This window comes from Pelophylax lessonae, assembly GCF_965119305.1.
Source record: "Pelophylax lessonae genome assembly, chromosome: 1".
Lineage (NCBI taxonomy): Eukaryota > Metazoa > Chordata > Amphibia > Anura > Ranidae > Pelophylax > Pelophylax lessonae.
The window spans coordinates 436,425,770-436,444,617 of NC_138768.1; the positions used below are offsets into that span (position 1 = coordinate 436,425,770).

The 18,848-nt window shown below is 43.5% G+C and overlaps 1 protein-coding gene across 1 annotated transcript in view; it reads right to left on the reverse strand.

Annotated features, from left to right (window-relative positions):
- Window positions 1-18,848, reverse strand: part of ZCCHC7 (zinc finger CCHC-type containing 7) — a 391,569-nt gene that overhangs the window by 171,152 nt on the left and 201,569 nt on the right. Inside the window, exon 5 of the mRNA XM_082243866.1 lies at window positions 13,126-13,296. Coding sequence (XP_082099992.1) covers window positions 13,126-13,296 — 171 coding nt within the window. The remainder of the gene's footprint in view (window positions 1-13,125; window positions 13,297-18,848) is intronic.

Here is an 18,848-nt window from a genome sequence, read left to right on the forward strand (position 1 = left end):
GCCTATACCAAAGGCGGGGATTTGGAGAGTCCAATAGCCAGACATATAGCTCAAACACATAGATATAAATGCCCTAACTTCAAATTCTTTGCATTAGAGAGAATTCATCCTGGCCCTAGAGGAGGACCTTTTGATAACATTATTCTCCAACGCGAAATCACGTTGGATTTTTTCTCTTAATGTGTGTGTCCTTCCAGGTTTAAATGAGCATTTGAGCTTCGCTCCTTTTTTGGAGGTATAGTAGTCCGTGCTCATTTATTTGCTGATATTTTTCTTTTTCGGTCACGTTGCCTATCTATATATGTACTTTTATTTTGTTTTTTTTTTCTGTGAGGACAGGACATCACGTTTTCCACTGTCCTGTATTTCTGGGCCTCGATTGTTTATAGAATTATAAATAGCATATTTATTAGAAAGTATAATAATATGAATAGATGGAAATTCAATATTAGATTGTAGTGCTGAATGTTTTTATTGCACATTTGTAAATTTATTTGCTTTTTAATGTGGATTTCTTTCTTCTTTTTCATTCTCCTTTAATTCTGCTCCTTAATTTTTCTTTTCTTTTTTATATTCAATATAGATATTTCTTATTTATCCTTTATATTTGTGTTGTCCCATACTACAATATTTTAAACCTGGCGACTTACATAATGGTTTCCGGTTTTTGGTACTTTCTTACATCTGGGATCTCCCAATGTGCCGTATTTTGTTTTGCATGGTGATGCAGTATTTAACATATCGTCACTTCCGGGTCATACACCGGAAGCGACGCCGTCCCGCTCGTACAGGAGCATCCTCCCGCATGTCCTGTTTGGACACTTGGCGGGCGGATGTGGGGGGCGGGAGACAAGAAAGGGGAGGGACTGGCGCCCTCTCCCAGCACATAAATGCCGGAATTCTTTGGCCGAACAATGTGTGCTTGCATTTCTGTCAGGAGAGGGATATGCCGCTTCTTAGTAAGGACCACTAATATCAGTTAACAATTGGTAAGCTTGGCTGTCTGTTTACAGATTATGGTCTTATATGTGCCGTTCCAGTTTTTGTATTCATTGGAGGATATTCTATTATTTCTTTATACCGAGTGGCCATCCTCTCCTGTTATGTGTAGCCTTATCGGTGGGTCTTGCTCCAGGCTTTGATTCTGGTTCTTATTGTTTGCTGGACAACTCTATCATGATTGTGGTTTCCAGCTGGCCTTTTTTACCCTTTACACACCTCACTAATATATACAAGTGAGAGTGCTTATATGAACCTTTACTTTATAGATATTACACTAAACTTTCCTTGACCCACTGAGATGGGGTGAGTTAACATTTAAGCTGTACTTACATACACTATCATCATCACGTGCACACTCCTTTTCCTCTCACATTTTTAAAAAAAACTTTTTGATTGGCATGTATCACCTACACGCTTGGTCAGCCTGACATGCATTCACAATTGATCTTTTTCTCATCACTTCCTTTCCTTCTCTTTCTTCCTTTCCCTTCTCCTTCCCCTCCCCTCACTCCCCCACCCCTCCCCCCTTTTCCTCTCACTGTTCTCCCTTCACAGGGTTTTATTTTTATATTTTTTTCTTAAACTTGGTTTATTCAAATCGGTTTTCTCCTTTTTTCTGATATTTCTGGATTAATATGCCACAGAATATATAGACATTTTTTTCATGCCATTTATCGACTATAATGCCTCCCTTTCCTTTTATTCATTTTTGTTCTTTCCAATCACATAGGATCTATGGCTATCTTGCTTGTTTGTTTTTAACGTAATAGAAACATGTGTTATTCATCACATATACCTTTTGGTCCCTTTTGGTTAAGAACTAAGGGTAAGTTTTGCTAATATTATATATTTTTTGATTTATTATATGGCAGACTTTCATCCTTTGTTTCTGCCTTACTTTTCCAGCATGTGCCTGGGAGTTTGCGCTCCAATTTTTACCATCTTTCTCCCCCCCTCCCCTTTCCCCATAGTAGGCTCGTCTGGGTGTATTCTTACACCTAAAGGGTAGCCTCTCTCTTTTACCCTCCTCTGGATTATTTGATGACCCTTTCCCTTATTAGTTTTGGTCTCTTTGGTTGGTTTTTTTTTTTTTTGCTTTTATCTTCTCTTCTCTTCCTTCCTCTCCCATTCCTTTCTTTTCTGCCCATTTTTTCGTATTTTTCCCCTTATATTTAAACTCTTTTCATTATGAAATGCTTGTATTTGGAATTGATAAGTTTATATTTATTGTTCAATATTAAAATTAAATTTATTTATGGTCGATAATTTAATGTACTTTTCTGAATAAAATATGCATATGAGATATGAATTAATATGTTAAAGAACCATGATGACAGTTTTCTATTAGATTCATTATTCAATAGTTCTGTATCTGTTGTATGTTTATAATTATTGTTTGGTTTATTCTCAGATTTTTTGCTTAAATCTATTGTGAATATCTATAAATTGCTGGACCCTGATGAAGCACTCATATCGAAACGCGTAGTTCCAGCGATGTATATATCAATATAATGCCCTTTTGGGTTTTCCATACTGCAATGATCTTGCTTTATTCATATATATATATATATATATATATATATATATATATATATATAGGTTTATACTAGATTTGATGTATAGTGTATCCTTTGATGTAATTTTTATGATCTACATTGAATACATTTTGTAAAATTCTTTTATACATTCTTTGTATCTATTCTATCATTTCTGGTTTTGGGAGGCACATTTAAATCCCCTCCTTCCAGATCTACTTTTCCGGTAGATCTGGATCCTTTGCTTTCCAATTTTTCCTTATAGGGGAAGGTGCCATTATACCCATAGATTGTTCTGGCCAGTTTCTCCCCCAAACAGATTCCATAACAGTGAACTTCTCCTTTAAATTTTTTCCTGGCAGTTTTTTTTTTCCTTCACTTTGTTGCAACAATGGATTATGGGGGAAGGGACCCTGATGGTTTTAGAAAATCTTGCTGTTAAAAGAAAGGTCTACTTCAAGAAAAGTATTATGTGGAAGAAAGAAATGTGGAAAGGAAATCAATTAAGATAATTGTATAAAGAACAGTACTTCTAGCAAAATGGAAAGAACTCTCTATGTACAGAGTTATTACATCTGACATTATTATTATATTACAAGTGACATTTTAGTTCTCACACACAGCATAGACATACTTACAATTACATCTGTATTAACAAGTGCTGTGCTATTACAAAATTTAATTATATTAAAATAATTAAAATTAAAATTTTTAAAATTAAAATTAAATTATATTAACAAAATGAAATTATATTAAAATATATTAACCAGTGAGGTATCAACCATATAATAAAAAGTAGCCCTAAATTGCATAATAAACTAAAAAAATAAAAAATAAAAAAACTATGTGAGTCCACAATCAGAAGAAACAGGTTGACTTTGTATGTCTTTCTCATACAAGTGCAAAACTATGGTGAACATTCTTAAACTGTGAACCAGGTCACCTATGTGCTCCTCCTCTGCATGCTATACCAAACACACTTACCATACAGATTTGACCCTCTATATTAGAGAAGTCAGATATCGATTAATACAAATCCAATTAAGTGAGGTCATGCCATTGAGAACAATCATCACTCTTTTCAGGTATGATGGTCCTCTCTAACCACCAAATAAGCTCATGGGAAAATAAGACACCAAAAATGCTACATAGTGTATTATTATTATTATACAGGATTTATATAGCACCAACAGTTTGCGCAGCGCTTTACAATGTGGGGGAAGACACTACAGTTACAGTACAATTCAATACAGGAGGAATCAGAGGGTCCTGCTCGTTCGAGCTTACAATCTAGAAGGGAGGGTCAAGTGAAACAAAAGGCAGTAACCGAGGGGGATGGGCAGATGGAGAAAATGGAGGTAGAGTTGTTAGGTGTGGGTACCACACAACCATTCAACATTGTTTCATAAAACTGTAAAGAGGAACCCACAAATCACTGCAAGCGCAGTCTACCCGCTTCTTGTGATTGTGGACTCACACTGTGGAAACAAGCCTTTTGTTTTGTTTACAAAAAAAATAGCACCAAACATAAAAAAATACTGTAGCCCTTAGTAAAAAATAGGATATTGCCAAACCTTCATTCCATCCCATGGCAACCTTCTGTAAGCTCGAAGGGATGTTTTAATGTAAAAAAAAAAGGCTTTGTAAGATTTCCCACCAAAGATGTGTTCCTTCGTGCACTACTGTCAAAAAACATTTGCTGACAGTTAAGGAATATACAATCTCTAAACTTTTCACATGCAGTACTGAATTTGTAGTGTATAGGCTTACTTTTCCTTGCAGGCCAGCTCTTTGTTGGTCGTACTATACATTCCATCAGGGCTAGATACGGAGGCCACCGGAGGCTGATAGAGGAGGGTGATGTTAATTGCAGTGTCCTGAGACACTTTACACTACACCACGGTCGATACACCAAAAGGTCTTGGGGTCTGGGTTATAGAGCAGATTTCTGGAGACATGCCATTTGCAGGGAGATTGCAGAAGCTTTTTGTGTGAGACCTACTGGATCTTCACGCTTGATACTCTGGTTACCAAGGGGCTTAATGAGGAGCTTGAGATTCACATCATCTTACACATTTCTTTTTTTTGGAGTTTATTATGCACTTTTGGGCTTATTTTTATTATGTGGTTGATAGCTCACTGTATAATTTATTGTAATATAAATTTGTAAGAAGAAGAAACACACATTGTAAAGGAGATCTTTTTCTCCTGTTTGTTGAGCTGAAGCCAAATGCAGGGACTGTCTCCCCTTTTAAAAGATATGTTTTTAGATAATTGTTTAATAAAATACATTTTATGGAAAAAATATACTTGTAATATGGGTCTCATGCTGTGCCTTTAAAGTCCACATTATACACAGGTAATCTTGAACACCTGTTTATTTTTTTCATAATTTTGTAATAGTGCAGCACTTCTTTATGCAGATGTTTTAGCCAGTGATATCTGGCGTGTGAGCAGCTTTTTGTTTATTTTCTTCATTAGCACGATTACATAGTTATTTTATATAATTACTATATAATTGTATATAATTACAATTACACCCCACATTTTGCGATGCCTCCTGAGTATGTGGATACATGTGTGAAGCCTAGCCTCATAGATGGGCCCATAATCCAAGGAGCACCTTCAGGCACTCTAGGGGCATAAATACAGCTAATGTCCTGACTACCCATTACATTTTTTGGAGGACCTGGAACACCAGGACAATAGAAACTGTCATCCCAAAACTGGGATGACCCCATTTTGGAAAGCAAACACTCCCAAGTATTTTCTGAAATACTTTTTAAAATGTTTATTTTTATCACACGTCGGAAAATGCCAGAAAAATTTCATAATGTATTATTTTTTTCACCCAAAGTTGTCAATCATAAGATATCTAACAGAAAGCAAAGGTATACATAGAATTACACCCCAAAACACATTCTGCTACTCCTCCCGAGTATGGGGTTACCACATGTAAGACTTTTTTACAGCCTAGCCACACACAGAGTTTAAAAATCCATGAAGCACCGTCGGTATATAGCGGCATAAATTACACATCTAAGAATGGGATGCTGTAACTGGTGTGGCGGTGATCAGGAACACTATAGCTATAGTGTGGCGGTGATCTTGCACACAGTAACATGTGTTGCGGTGATCAGAGACACTAACTGGTGTGGCAGTGATCAAGGACACTTTAACTGGTGTGGCAGCGATTAGGAAAAATATGACCGATTTGGCTGTGATCAGGGACACTGTAATTGGTGTGGCAATGATCGGGGGAACCAAGTCTGGTGTGGTGGTGATCAGGGACACTGTAACTTGTATTGCGATGATCAGGGACACTAACTGGTGTGGCGGTGATCAAGGACACTTTAACTGGTGTGGCAGTGAATAGGAAAAATATGACTGATTTGGCTGTGATCAGGGACACTAATTGGTGTGGCAGTGATCAGGAACATTATAGCTGGTGTGGCAGTGATCATGGACACAGTAACTTGTGTTGCAATGATCAGGATGATCAGGGGCACTATAACTGGTGTGGCAGTGCGATCAGGGACACTGTGATAGGTACAGCGATGATTAGGGACACTGAATGTGACAGTATGTAAAAATAAATAAAACATTTTTTTTTATATTTTTTTTTTTACATACTGTCACCAGAGCAGTGCAGTGTTACCATAGTGACACTGCAGTGCTCTGGGGAGTTGATCAGGATTTTTATTTTTTTACACTGTGATTGCTTATTAAAGTGATATTATTGTAAAAAAACAATTGCAAAGAAACAAACGTGACCAATTGGCCACTTCCACAGCACTCACAACTGGTTGCTGCATTATAAGTTCATACTTCCAAAATGGAAAGGAAGTAGCAGCAAACAGGAAACAAGAGATCTGCAGTAGCTGATGAAATATAGAAGGCAGTAAGAGTTCAGTGAAAGGATTCCAACTGGGAACTATGAATCAAGGGGAAAGATCCTTAGAACTCAGCAATTAAGACCAAGGAAGGATCCATAGTGTAAACAGAAACACAGACTGCCAAGGGACTTGATTAGCTTAAGAAATTTCAATTTAATGAAAAGCAAATATGGCTTACATGACAGCACTCAGAAGCACAGCTCCAGAACTGGTGGTGAATCCCACTGGGTATCCGACTAAATCAGGAAACTGGTGAGCTGCATAAAGACTGGATCTAGCAGGAAAAACATGTGGCCAGCAGTGTGTATGCAGTTCCCTCTGGGGCTACAGTGAAGTGAAGCAGTGTGTGAAGGTGGGCGGGCGTACATGTATCAGGGCTTCACCCCTTTTTCAACATCATCCCACTAAGTATTAAATAACCGGCTTTAAAGTTGGACAGCAGGGATGGATTCATTTGTCAGCTGTGGATCTCTAACATACACCAGCTCCGTGATGTCATCATGGAGGAGTGGAAGAGCAGCAGGAGCAGGAGCTACAGAGCAGCAGGATACAGCAGTAACATGCTAACATCATTACCTGGAGGAGAGAGGAGAGCGATCCCAGAAGCAGTGTGTGTGGGCGGAGCAACAGCAGCTGCAAGCAGCAAGCAGCGAGGGAGCTGTGTGAAGGAAGAGCTGCGGGTGACACGTGCGGGGAAGCCGCACTAGGAAGCCGGGTGCAGGGGACCTCATGGACCGGTGAGAGAGAGCGGCAGTAGCGGCGGTGGAGGACGGACGTGAGTAGGGGACAGATCGGCTGATTGGGGGGGGGTAACTAAGTGATGTGACCGGCGACTGACTGTGACCGGCTACTGACTGATCTGTGACCAACTGTGATCTGCGACTGAGTAACTTTCTTGCGACCGAGTAGCGTGCGCCTGGGAGTAACGGTCTGGCAGGGAATACCTTGCGACTGGTGAGTACCTGGAAGGACTGGTGAGTATCTTAGCGACTGGTATCTTAGGGTTAGTATCAGGGGAGATAGAGGTAGTGTAGGTAAGGAATAGCAGGTCGTTACTAATTATCCCTTTAGAGTAGAGGGTAAGAATATCCGACAGGATTGGGGATGCCACTCAGTGCACTTCTTGCTGCATGTATGTGTTCCTTGATGAACCAATCGAGGGCGAATACTGCTGCGCAAGATGTGAGCGACTTGTTTCTCTGGAAGCCCAGATCCTGGATCTAGAGAACAAAGTGGCAATACTGCGTAGCATCAACAACCTGGAAAGGAGCTTGGACATTACCCATCAGGTGCTGTCAGGGACCGGCATAGAGGAGGGAGGGGTAGAGGAGACGCAGGCATCAGAGGTAGGCAGTTGGGTGACCGTTAGGAGGGGTAGAGGGAAGCGCGCTAGGGAGGCCACTCCTGAGTTGGAACACCCCAACAAATATGCCAAGTTGCATGTTGATGGGGATATCAGCTCAGGGGTGGCAGTGCTGGAGCAGGCGCACTCCCCCAGCTGCCAGGGGAGCAGCGGCTAGGGTATAGATTGAGGAATAGGACCTCAAAGGTGGTTTTCTCTGAAATACTGCTGGTACCTCGAGCCACACAAGAGAGGCAGAAGGAGATTAGGGAACTTAAAAAGTGGCTGAGGAACTGGTGTAGGAAGGAGGACTTCGGGTTCCTGGAGAACTGGGCTGAGTTCTCAGTCGGCTCGATGGCCACCAAGTTGGAGGGGCTTTTAAACTAGGAGATGGGGGGGAGGGCTCAGAAGTAGAGTCAGGAGGGAGGGAGCAAAGGACAGAAGATATTATTAGGGTCAGCAGCGACAGTAAATCCGAAACATCAATAGGGGGGTCTGTGCAGGCAAACCTCAGACCAAACAGGAATACAAACAGGAATAAAAATAAGCACCATTCACTACCAACTTCCACAAATCTAAGTGGGGTATATGCAAATGCCAGGAGCCTAGCCAATAAAATGGATGAGTTGGAAATGTTAGTACATGAGGACATTGACCTTATGGGAATAACAGAAACTTGGATCGACCCCTCACATGACTGGCTGGCCAATATCCAAGGGTATTCTGTGTACAGGAAGGACAGAGTAGGAAAAAGAGGGGGAGGGGTATGTCTATGTCAAGAATAATGTAAGGGTGATAGAGAGGAGTGATATTATGGAAAGGATGAGTACAGAGCTAGAATCCATGTGGGTAGAACTCCATAGGGAAGAAGTAAAGGCAAAAGTAATTGTGGGGGTTTGTTATAGGCCACCCAACCAAACGGAGGAGGTGGAGCTAGAATTTATATCACTGTTGGGTAAAGCGGCAAAGCTGGGATCAGTCATCATATTAGGGGACTTCAATTATCCCGACATTGACTGGGAAGAGGGGAATACACACTCACAGAAGGCCCGTCTCTTCATGGAAACCTTACAGGACAACTACATGTCTCAGTTGGTGGATTCTCCTACTAGAGAAAATGCAGAGCTGGATCTATTGGATCACTAATGACCCAGACCTAATCTCGGAGGTAGGAGTCCAGGACAACCTGGGCTCTAGCGTTCACAGGATGATCACATTTAGCGTAAATAACAATATAACAAGGCAAGAGGGGAACATAAGAACCCTAAACTTCAGAAGGGCAAACTTTCCCAAATTGTGCTCAATAATGGAAAGGGTAAACTGGGACCAAACCCTAGGAACCCTGACCACGGAGGAAAAATGGGAATGCTTTAGGAACATATTAAACAAATGCAACTTGCGGTGCATTCCTATGGGAAATAAATTTAGAAGAGACAAAGCCAAACCTGGCTGGCTAAACCGTAATGTTAAACGTATTAGGGGGAAAAAAAATGGCCTTCAAGAAATATAAATCAGAGGGCACAGTATCGGCTTTCCAACAATACAAGGAGGCAAATAAGAAAAGTAAAAAAGAAATCAAAATGGCTAAAATCAACTTTGAGAGACAAATAGTGGAGGTAGAGCTGCACGATTAATCGTAACAGAATCGAGATCGCGATTCACTCCCCCTGACGATCTTAACATGACACTTGCTCGATTCTTTACATAGCTCTGAGGGAGCAGCTGTCAAAAAAAAAAACAAAAAGAGCCTCCCGCAAAAGCCTATCAGCATTAGTCTCCCACTGAACTGTAAACACAAATGATTACATTGTATATTTTCTTTCCCTCTGCCGGAGGAAGGAAGTTTAACCTCTTAAAGAGGAAGTAAACCCTCCTCAGGAAGTTGTACCTATAGGTAAGCCTATATTAAGGCTTACCTATAGGTACTGTAAATATCTCCTAAACATGCACCGTTTAGGAGATATTTACCTTTAATGCAGCCAGTGACGTCACTGGCGCATGCGCTCTGAAGGAACGGCAGATCGTGCCGTTCCTTCAGAGCCCCGTGCCGTGACCGTCGGCTCCCGCACGCGTGCGCGGGAGTGACGTCACCGCGGCTCCGGCCAATCAGATGGCCGGATGCCGCGATCCCGGAAGACGGGCGACTATACATGTCGCCCGTCATACAGGTAAGCGGACGGCACGGCGGGGGCTCGTTCTAAGGTAAGTATTTCATAATGAGCTACTATGCGATGCATACTAGCTCATTATGTGTTTCTCTTTCAGGATGTAAAGAAGAGAAAAAATTTTTTTCTCGGTTTACAACCTCTTTAAAGACTAAACCTTTTTCCTACACTTGTTGCTTGCAAGTTAAATCAGTTTATTTTTTCTAGAAAAGTAGTTAGAACCCCCAAACATTTATATATTTTTTTTTTTAGCAGAGACCCTGCAGAATAAAATGGTGATTGTTGTACATTTTTATGTCACACTGTATTTGCGAAGCAGTCTTTCAAACGCAATTAATACACTTTAATGAATAAAAAAATAAAACAAAACCGTAAAGTTATCCCAATTTTTTTATAATGTAAGAGATTTTACACAGAGAATCGTGATCTTTATTCCAAGCAAAAAAATCGTGATTCTCATTTTGGCCAGAATCGTGCAGCTCTAAGTGGAGGATAGTAAAAAGAACCCTAAGAAATTATTTAAATATATCAACAGCAAAAAAAAAACTAGGGCAGAGCATGTTGCACACATGATTAACGATGAGGGGAGGATGGTTACAGAGGACACTGAAAAAGCAACCGTGCTTAATGCTTTTTTCTCCTCAGTCTTTACACAGGAAAAGGAGGGGTACACAGACCATGACTGTATGGTGAGGAATAATTCACAGGACTTGCTGCTATGGCTAACAGAGGGTTAAATTAGGGAAAGGCTGGATAAAATTAACACAAATAAATCACCAGGCCCGGATGGCGTACATCCGAGAGTACTCAAAGAACTTAGTAAAACTATATCTAGACCACTGTTCCTGATCTTTGCTGACAGTATTATGACAGGAAATGTACCAGGGGATTGGAGGAAAGCTAACGTGATACAGATATTCAAAAAGGGCAGAGGCATGTCCAGGTTAATTATAGGCCAGTCAGTCTGACATCAAAAGTATGTAAACTTCTGGAGGGGATGATAAGGGACTATATCGTAGAGTTTGCTAAAGACAACAACATCATCAGCAGTAATCAGCAAGGGTTTACAAATGGGCGTTCTTGTCAAACCAATCTCTTAACATTCTATGAGGAGGTGAGCTGTGAGCTAGATAGGGGGAGACCAGTGGATGTGGTGTACCTGGATTTCGCTAAGGCAGTTGATACAGTTCCCCACAAGCACTTAATTTATAAAATAAGATCTGCGGCATCAACCACAAGGTTTGCTCTTTTATACAGAACTAGCTAAAAGGGCGTGTCCAAAAGGTGGTAATAAATAGCACATACTCAGACTAGTCTGGGGTGGTAAGTGGGGTCCCCCAAGGCTCAGTCCTGGGACCAACCTTGTTCAATTTATTCATAAACAGCATTGACGACGGGATCATTAGTTCTAGATCAGTTTTTGCAGAGGACACAAAATTGGGCAGGGCAATAACTGCTCAGCATGAGGCAGATATCTTACAGAATGACCTGGACAAAATAACGGAGTGGGCAACGACATGGCAAATGAGGTTTAATGTGGAGAAGTGTAAGGTTTTGCACTTGGGGACTAAAAACATAAAAGCACAATACACTTTAGGAGGGGAACCTTTGGGGGAATCAAAAATGGAGAAAGATCTGGGAGTCTTGGTAGAGGACTAAGCAATAGCATGCAATGTCAAGCGGCAGCTGCTAAAGCCAGCAGAATATTAGCATGCATAAAGAAAGGGATGTATTCCAGAGATAAAACTATAATCCTACCACTTTATAAAACTCTGGTCTGACCGCATCTGGAGTATTCTGTTCAGTTCTGGTCGCCAGTCCTCAGGAGGGATGTGTTGGAGCTGGAGAGAGTCCAGAGAAGGGTAACTAAACTAATTAGGGGATTGGAGGACCTTAATTATGAAGAGCGTCTACATTCGCTTAATTTATTCTCCCTGGAGAAGAGACGCTTGAGAGGGGACATGATAGCAATTTATAAATACCTCAATGGTGATCTCAGCATAGAAAAAAATCTATTCAGTCGCAAGGATTGCATGAGGACTCGAGGGCATACAATGCAATTAGAGGAGAAGAGTTTTAACCTCAGGCAACGCAGGGGGTTCTTTACTGTTAGGGCTACAAGATTGTGGAATTCTCTACCACAAGAGGCAGTTTCTGCGGGAAGTATGGCTACTTTCAAAAGACTCTTGGACGTACATCTCAAGGATCAGAACATTAAGAGGTAGGAGAGATGAATAAGGCCACGCGTGCCTACACAGGTTGAACTGGATGGTCTATTGCCTTTATTCAACCTCAACTACTATGTAACTATGAAGAGGCAACCTGTGAAGGTCTGGTGAACTCAATGCCCAATTGGGTTAAGGCAGTGCTAGAAAATAATGGTGGCCACACAAAATAGACACTTTTGGACCAATTTGGACATGTTCATCTAGGGGTGTACTCACTTTTGTTGCCAGTGGTTTAGATATTAATGGCTGTGTGCTGAGTTATTGTGAGGGGACAGAAAATGTACACTGTTCTACAAGCTGTACACTCACTACTTTAAATTGTAGCAAAGTGTCATTTCTTCAGTGCTGTCACATGAAAAGTTAAAATAAAATATTTACAAAAAAGTGAGGGGTGTACTCACTTATGTGAGATACTGTATGCTGCCGGCAGCATGTTTTTTCCTGCTACATTCGGTCCTCCATCATCCGACTCACCAGCTCCCCCTTTTTTTGCTGATATGCAGTGGAATTCACCAGCAGTTCTAGAGTTGTGCTTTGTGAATGCAGTCAAATAAGCCAGATTTGATTTTCAATAAAGTTGACATTTCTTAAGCTGATCCAGCACCTCAGCAGCCTGTCTTTATGTAATAAGCAATTGGTAGGACCGTTCAGAGGATTCATTCATGCATACTTGTTTACTACTGTGATTGGACACTGCTATCACATGGTACAGGGCTGCTGTGATTGGCCCTGGTACCATGTGATTGCTATGACCAATCACAGAGCTTACACAGTAGTAAGCAAGGACAACCTTGTTTACTAATGTAACTGCGATCACTGATTGGTTACAGCAATCATTTGGTATCAGAGCCACTCACAGCAGCCCAGTAGAACGATCTGTGATCCCCTTTGCACAGCAGTCACAGATCCCACCGCTGTGTAACACAGGTAATAGCAAAAGTAAAACGTTACACTTACATCAGCATAGTGGCCAACCATTGCACAACGATGACACTTCTTTTGCCAGTAGGGTCTCTCTGTACAGTTCTGGTAAAAATGACCAGGCAGGAAGCAGTTCGAACAGTAAGGAGCTGAACAGGAATATTGGAGATGTCCTCTCTGTCCACAGAGGCAACAGGCTGGTAGTTTCTATTTATATATAAAGAAAAAAAAACACGTCAGAGGGAACAATTCATTTTCCTATTCAATTTACCCATTTTAAAAAGGGACAATACAGAAGTTAATATACTATTCTGCAACACTGGTCTATATTATTGACTGCAATCAGATCTCAAACTGGGCAGGAGATCGAGCTGATCAATGTAATATTTATTTACTTTGCATTTGTCTAACAAATAAACCTAACTTTTTTAGAAAAGTCAATGGTTTCACAAGGTTTCAAGCCAACCCCTTTTCATTTTTCCCCAATTACTGCTTTAGTGCATCCTGAGGCCACCAAAATTGCAGTATCCAATTTCTGCCTCTCTCACGCCTCCACTGAATCACACAACACAATGAAGGCCACCACCTGCTGCTGCAGCACTGTACTGCATTATGGGGTGCAGAGGCATTGAGTTTTAATATCAATTTTTGAACAAGACAAAAAAATCCATATTTTCTGCATCGGGGTTTGGGATTTAGGGCCTTACAGCGTGCTCTATAGCAACATCCTAAGTAATAAAACACATTGGTTGGTATATGAGGGTGCATAATATAATTACAAAAAGTTGTGACAAGTTCTGAAAGCGGTGCTCCACTTGTTCACTCCCTCCCCTCCACTGCCACATCTGGCACTTTTTTGGGGGGAAGGAGGGAGCGGATACCTGTCAAAACCCACTTTCAGGTAAGATCGCCACAGCGATATGCAAAATTTCCGGCCCCCTACCCCCCCCCCCCCCCCCCCCGCTGCCTTCTGGGAGACACACAGGTCCCAGAAGATGGCGTGACCATTCAGAAAGCGCAGCGTGACTTGCACATGCGCAATAGGAAACAGGCTGTGAAGCCGTTACCAGAACTGTACAGTAAGGCTTCACTTCCTGTTTCCCTTAGTGAAGATGCCGGCACCTGCACCCAAAGCTGATAGACTAATCAGCCAGGGGTGCCAACATTGCGGGATTCCTGGACAGGTAAGTGTCCTTATAGTAAAAGTCAGCAGCTACAGTATTTGTAGCTGCTGACTTTGTTTTTTTTTTTTAAGGCTGGAACTCCGCTTTAAAGCGGAAGTAAAGTCTGCTATAATTATTATTATTTTTTTTTTTTAAGGCCCCCCTAGGTGGGTTATGCCATCATGTACTAGTATGCACAACATATTAGTACATTATGGCAGACTAACCTGTCATATGTTGTTCTCCAGCACATTGCTGGAAACGTTTCCGGCGGGCCCCCGATGCTTCCATCTTTGTCCGGTCTTCCTTCCAGGTTCCATCCCTTCGGCCACTTGTTAGGCCAGGCTGCAATGACACCACTCCAGCGCATGGGAGTTACATCACTGCAGCATGGATTGGGCCCGTAAATGTTCGCTGAGCTGTGCATGCGCAGCTCAGTGAACATGACAGCTGACAGCAGGATGCATTCATGGCAGAAGAGACCAGTGGGGTCTCTTCTGTCATAAATATCCTGTCTGTGACTATTTGTTCTTTTATGAGAGAGGCCTTTAATTCTATTTCCCAAACTTGTCAGTTTCCAAAATACTCACAGGAATCCTTTATTGCTGTTATAACCAAACCTAATAAAGACCCAGTAGCCATTTGAAAAAAAAAATCTGTTTACTTCCACTTTAAGCAGAATCTGAGGATCACAAAACCAGCAGTCAGGTAGCACAGCCAGCAATGTGAAGATTACAAATACAGACAAAAGGAGAATACATTCCAGGGTAATCCCATATTAGCTGCAAATATGAGGTTGATTTATTAAAGGCAAATATACTGTGCACTTCAAATGCATTTGCTCTAGATCTGAGGGGAAGCTATGCTGATTTCTATCAGCCAATCATGTACAAGCAAAAATGCTGTTTTTTTTATTTCTCTTCCGTTCATTGACGAACACAGCTCTCCAGGGTTCTGAACCATTGGGTTATATTGCCCCCTATAGGAGTAGGACACTAGGTAAAAAAAAAAGAACTTCGCTATACCTATGGGCAGTTTTAGGAGGTATACTCCCCCTCTCTGCTATAGGTCCCAAGTTTTTCTGCCTAGTCAGGAGTGAGGACCTAGTTCCCTGGTCCCGGCAATTTTTTCCTTCTAAATGGGATTTTTTTTTCTCATGTTTTTTTCCTGCGAGATCTACAATCGACTGCCGGACTGGGCGACGGGCTGGATAATCTAGATCCAGTGGTCACCCTAGTCTGGCCAGTGAGTGCACGCAGACCACAGCTCCACACTAGGTTGGCTGCGAAATAGCTTCACTGAAAGGGGGCTGCCTGTGAGTTGTGAAATAGCTTCACTGAAAGGGGGCTGCCTTTGAGTTGTGAAATAGCCCCACTGAAAGGGGGCTGCCTGTGAGTTAAACGCCTAGTGAGGTCGCATATGACCAGGTCTCTGCCTGAGTCGCAGCATTCCTCCTGGCCAACAGCCCCCCCCCCCATTTGGATGGTGAGGAGGTTCTGTCTGGAGCGGTGCCTGCATAGTTCCTGGTGTGGTGTGTACCTGTCCCCCCCTCTCCCCCTGGAGGGTTTTGGGGGTTGAACGTGGGCCCCGCCCTGGGAGGGTCGGACCTGTGGGTCCCCTGCTTCCCACCCGACCTACCTGAAAATAGGTGGTCCCTGTGGGTCACCTAGGCCCCCCCCCCATCTGGGGTAGCGTGGTGGTTTGGGTTATGTCTGGGGCTGGTGTATGTAATGTACTGGTGGTGATGTGCCGCCGGCGACTGGGCTATCAGCTATAGGGGGGTGTTGACGACACTACCTGCTATGTGGGGCCCTGTGCCAGGCTCCCCCTTCCCTCGTGCTTACAGCTTGGGCTCCAGGGAACCTTCCTGAGTCCCGTGGAGCGGAGTACTGTAGCCATTTTGTTGTAACCTGGTGTTTAAGGGGTGTCAGACATTTTTCATTGATCCAGCATGGTAAAGAGCAGCGGCCATTACAGAGGAGCCTCTGGTGGGGATCTCGGCTGTGGGAGCTCTTCCTTTTCCCCTGGTGTGGACTCCTGGGTCTCTTTCCCTTGGACGCCGCATGTGGAGCAAGTGCATCCTTGTGCCGTCAGTGCTACTCTGGTGGGGTAGTGAGTCTGGTGGGGTCTCTCCCTCTCTCGGCTGCAGGTTGCGGGGTGCTCTGTTTGTTGGCGACCTGGGGGTGCTACCAGTGCAGTAGGGGTGTCCTTTTGCAGTCGTAGACATTTTTCTTGGGGGTCCCCTCTTTAATGATGGAGTCTCTGGAGTATGCTTCCCCACTTGACCTTCTCTCAGAGGCTGCAGGTCCCTCAGTTTCCCAACCATCCATTGATCCACTGATTGCAGTCTTGGGAGTCCTTTGTGTCCTGGGTAGAGGTGGCTTTTGGGCTGCAGGCTAGCAAAAAGCGACCCCTGCCTCATCAGAACCTGAATCTGACTCGGCCGCTGCGGACAGGCCCCACCCTGCGGAGTCTGCGGCCACACTCCCTGAATAATCAGATAGTGAGGATGATTCCTCCACACCTGTAGCTGCGCACGAGAAGGCACTGGTGGACTTACTGATTGTATCTGTGCATGAAAAATGGAGGATACAGATGCAGCTGAAGCTGTGGAGGAGGTGGCTGTCTCCTTTGGCACTCACAAGCCATCTTGCGCAGCAAAAGTGTTTCCTTATCTCTCCTATTTAGACAGATGTGTCGCAAAAGAGTGGGAACGTTCAAAACGTCCCTTTGTGGTTCCTAAACGCTTTGCTTAAAAAGTGGACTGTTCCACCGGTGGTGGACCCCCTGGTCTCCTGGTTGAATAAGACAACCATGATTCTGGTTAAGGAATCGCCGGCCTTTATAGATTCCTCTCACATGAAAAAGCGGAGGCCGTGGCCTGCAATATGTTCACTGTTGCTGGTTCGGCGCTTAGGCCGGTCCTTACTATCGTCCTGGTGTTGCAAACTCTAACCGAGCAAGCTAAACTTTTGCGCCGTGACCTAGAGGGTGAGCTGCTTCCCCCTGCCTTTTCTGAATTGGCGGACCAGTTGGTTCAGGGGCTGCAGTTTGTCTGTAATGCCTCTTTGGATGTGACTCCCCTGATCCCTAGGCTGTCATTTTCGGCAGTGGTGCTACCAAGGATGACAGAATTTAGAGTCTCACGGGGGGGGGGGGGGGGGGGGGGGGGAGAAGAGTACCTTTCTTCCACAGGCTGGAAAGGGTAAGGAACATCGTCGCAGACGTTGCCTTTCTTTCTCAGCTGACAAGTTTTTTCGTCCCTCCGGATCCACTGACTAGGGTTCAAAACCTATCAAGTCCTCCTCGGTAGGTTCCAAGCGACCCTGGTCTGGCAAGTGGAGAGCGGGATTCTCTAGACCTGCGGACAAGGCTCCTTCAGCATGAAGGTGCGCCCTTACCCGTGCCTGGGGTGGGGGGTATGTCTTCGCTGATTTCTGAGCCCATGAACCTCTTTGGTAAAACGGGTCCACAAAGTGATACTGTCCGGCTAGAAGATCGAGTTTCGGTTTCAGGGCTTTCATTCAAACCTGTTCACGGTCCCAAAGAAAGAGGGCAAGGTATGTCCAATTCTGGACCTCAAAGCCCTGAACTGCTTTGTGCGGGAACAAAAGTTCAGAATGGAGTCCAATCACACGGTGGTGGCATCCCTATATCAGCGGGATTTTCTTGCCTTTATCGACATCAAGGATGCTTACTTGAACATTCCAATATGTGCCTGACACCAGTGATTCCTCTGGTTTGCTGTAGGAGAGGAGCATTATCAGTTTGTGGCATTACCCTTTGGTCTCGCCTCCGCTTCTCGGGTCTTCACAAAAGTGTTGGCCCTGGTTCTGGCATTGCTATGTCAGCAAAGCTTTGCAGGACTGGGCTATCTGGACAACCTCCTCTTGCGAGCAGAATCCTCTGCTGCCCTGATGGATGACGTGGAGTTCACTATACAGACCCTGAGGGAGTTTGGTTGGTTCCTAAATTATCAGAAGTCTGCTCCGATTCCATTGAGAAAATTGGATTATCTGGGTCTAACTCTGGATTCAGCTCCAGCCAATGTGTTCCTTCCTCTGGACAAACTACAGAAGTTGCATGCTGTGATTTATCTCCTGCTGTCCAGCAGATGGTCATCCCTCCAGACTTGCATGCGGGTGCTTGGCCTGATGGTATCTACCTTCGAGGCGGTTCCATTTGCACAGTTCCATACGAGGGAGATTCTGGTGAAATGGGACAAGTGTACGAAGTCTCTGGACAATCAGATCTGGCTGAGCCGGGAAACCAAGGGGTCTCTGGTCTGCTGGCTTCGCTCTCCGGCTCTTCAACAGGTCAAATTCTTTCTCCAACACGAATGCCAGTCTATCCTGGTGTGGAGGTGTCCTGGGTCTGAGCTCTTCTCAGGGTGTTTGGACACTGGGGGAATCCAGACTGCCGATAAATGTCTCAGAACTCTGGGCGATCAGGCTGGGCCTGGATCACTAGACGGATCGTCTCCAGGGGCTTCTGTTGCAGATTCAGTTGGACAATGCCACAGCAGTGGCTTATGTCAATCACCAGGGCAGAACAAAGTGTATTTGCACCTTGGAGGATAACACTAAGAACACTTTT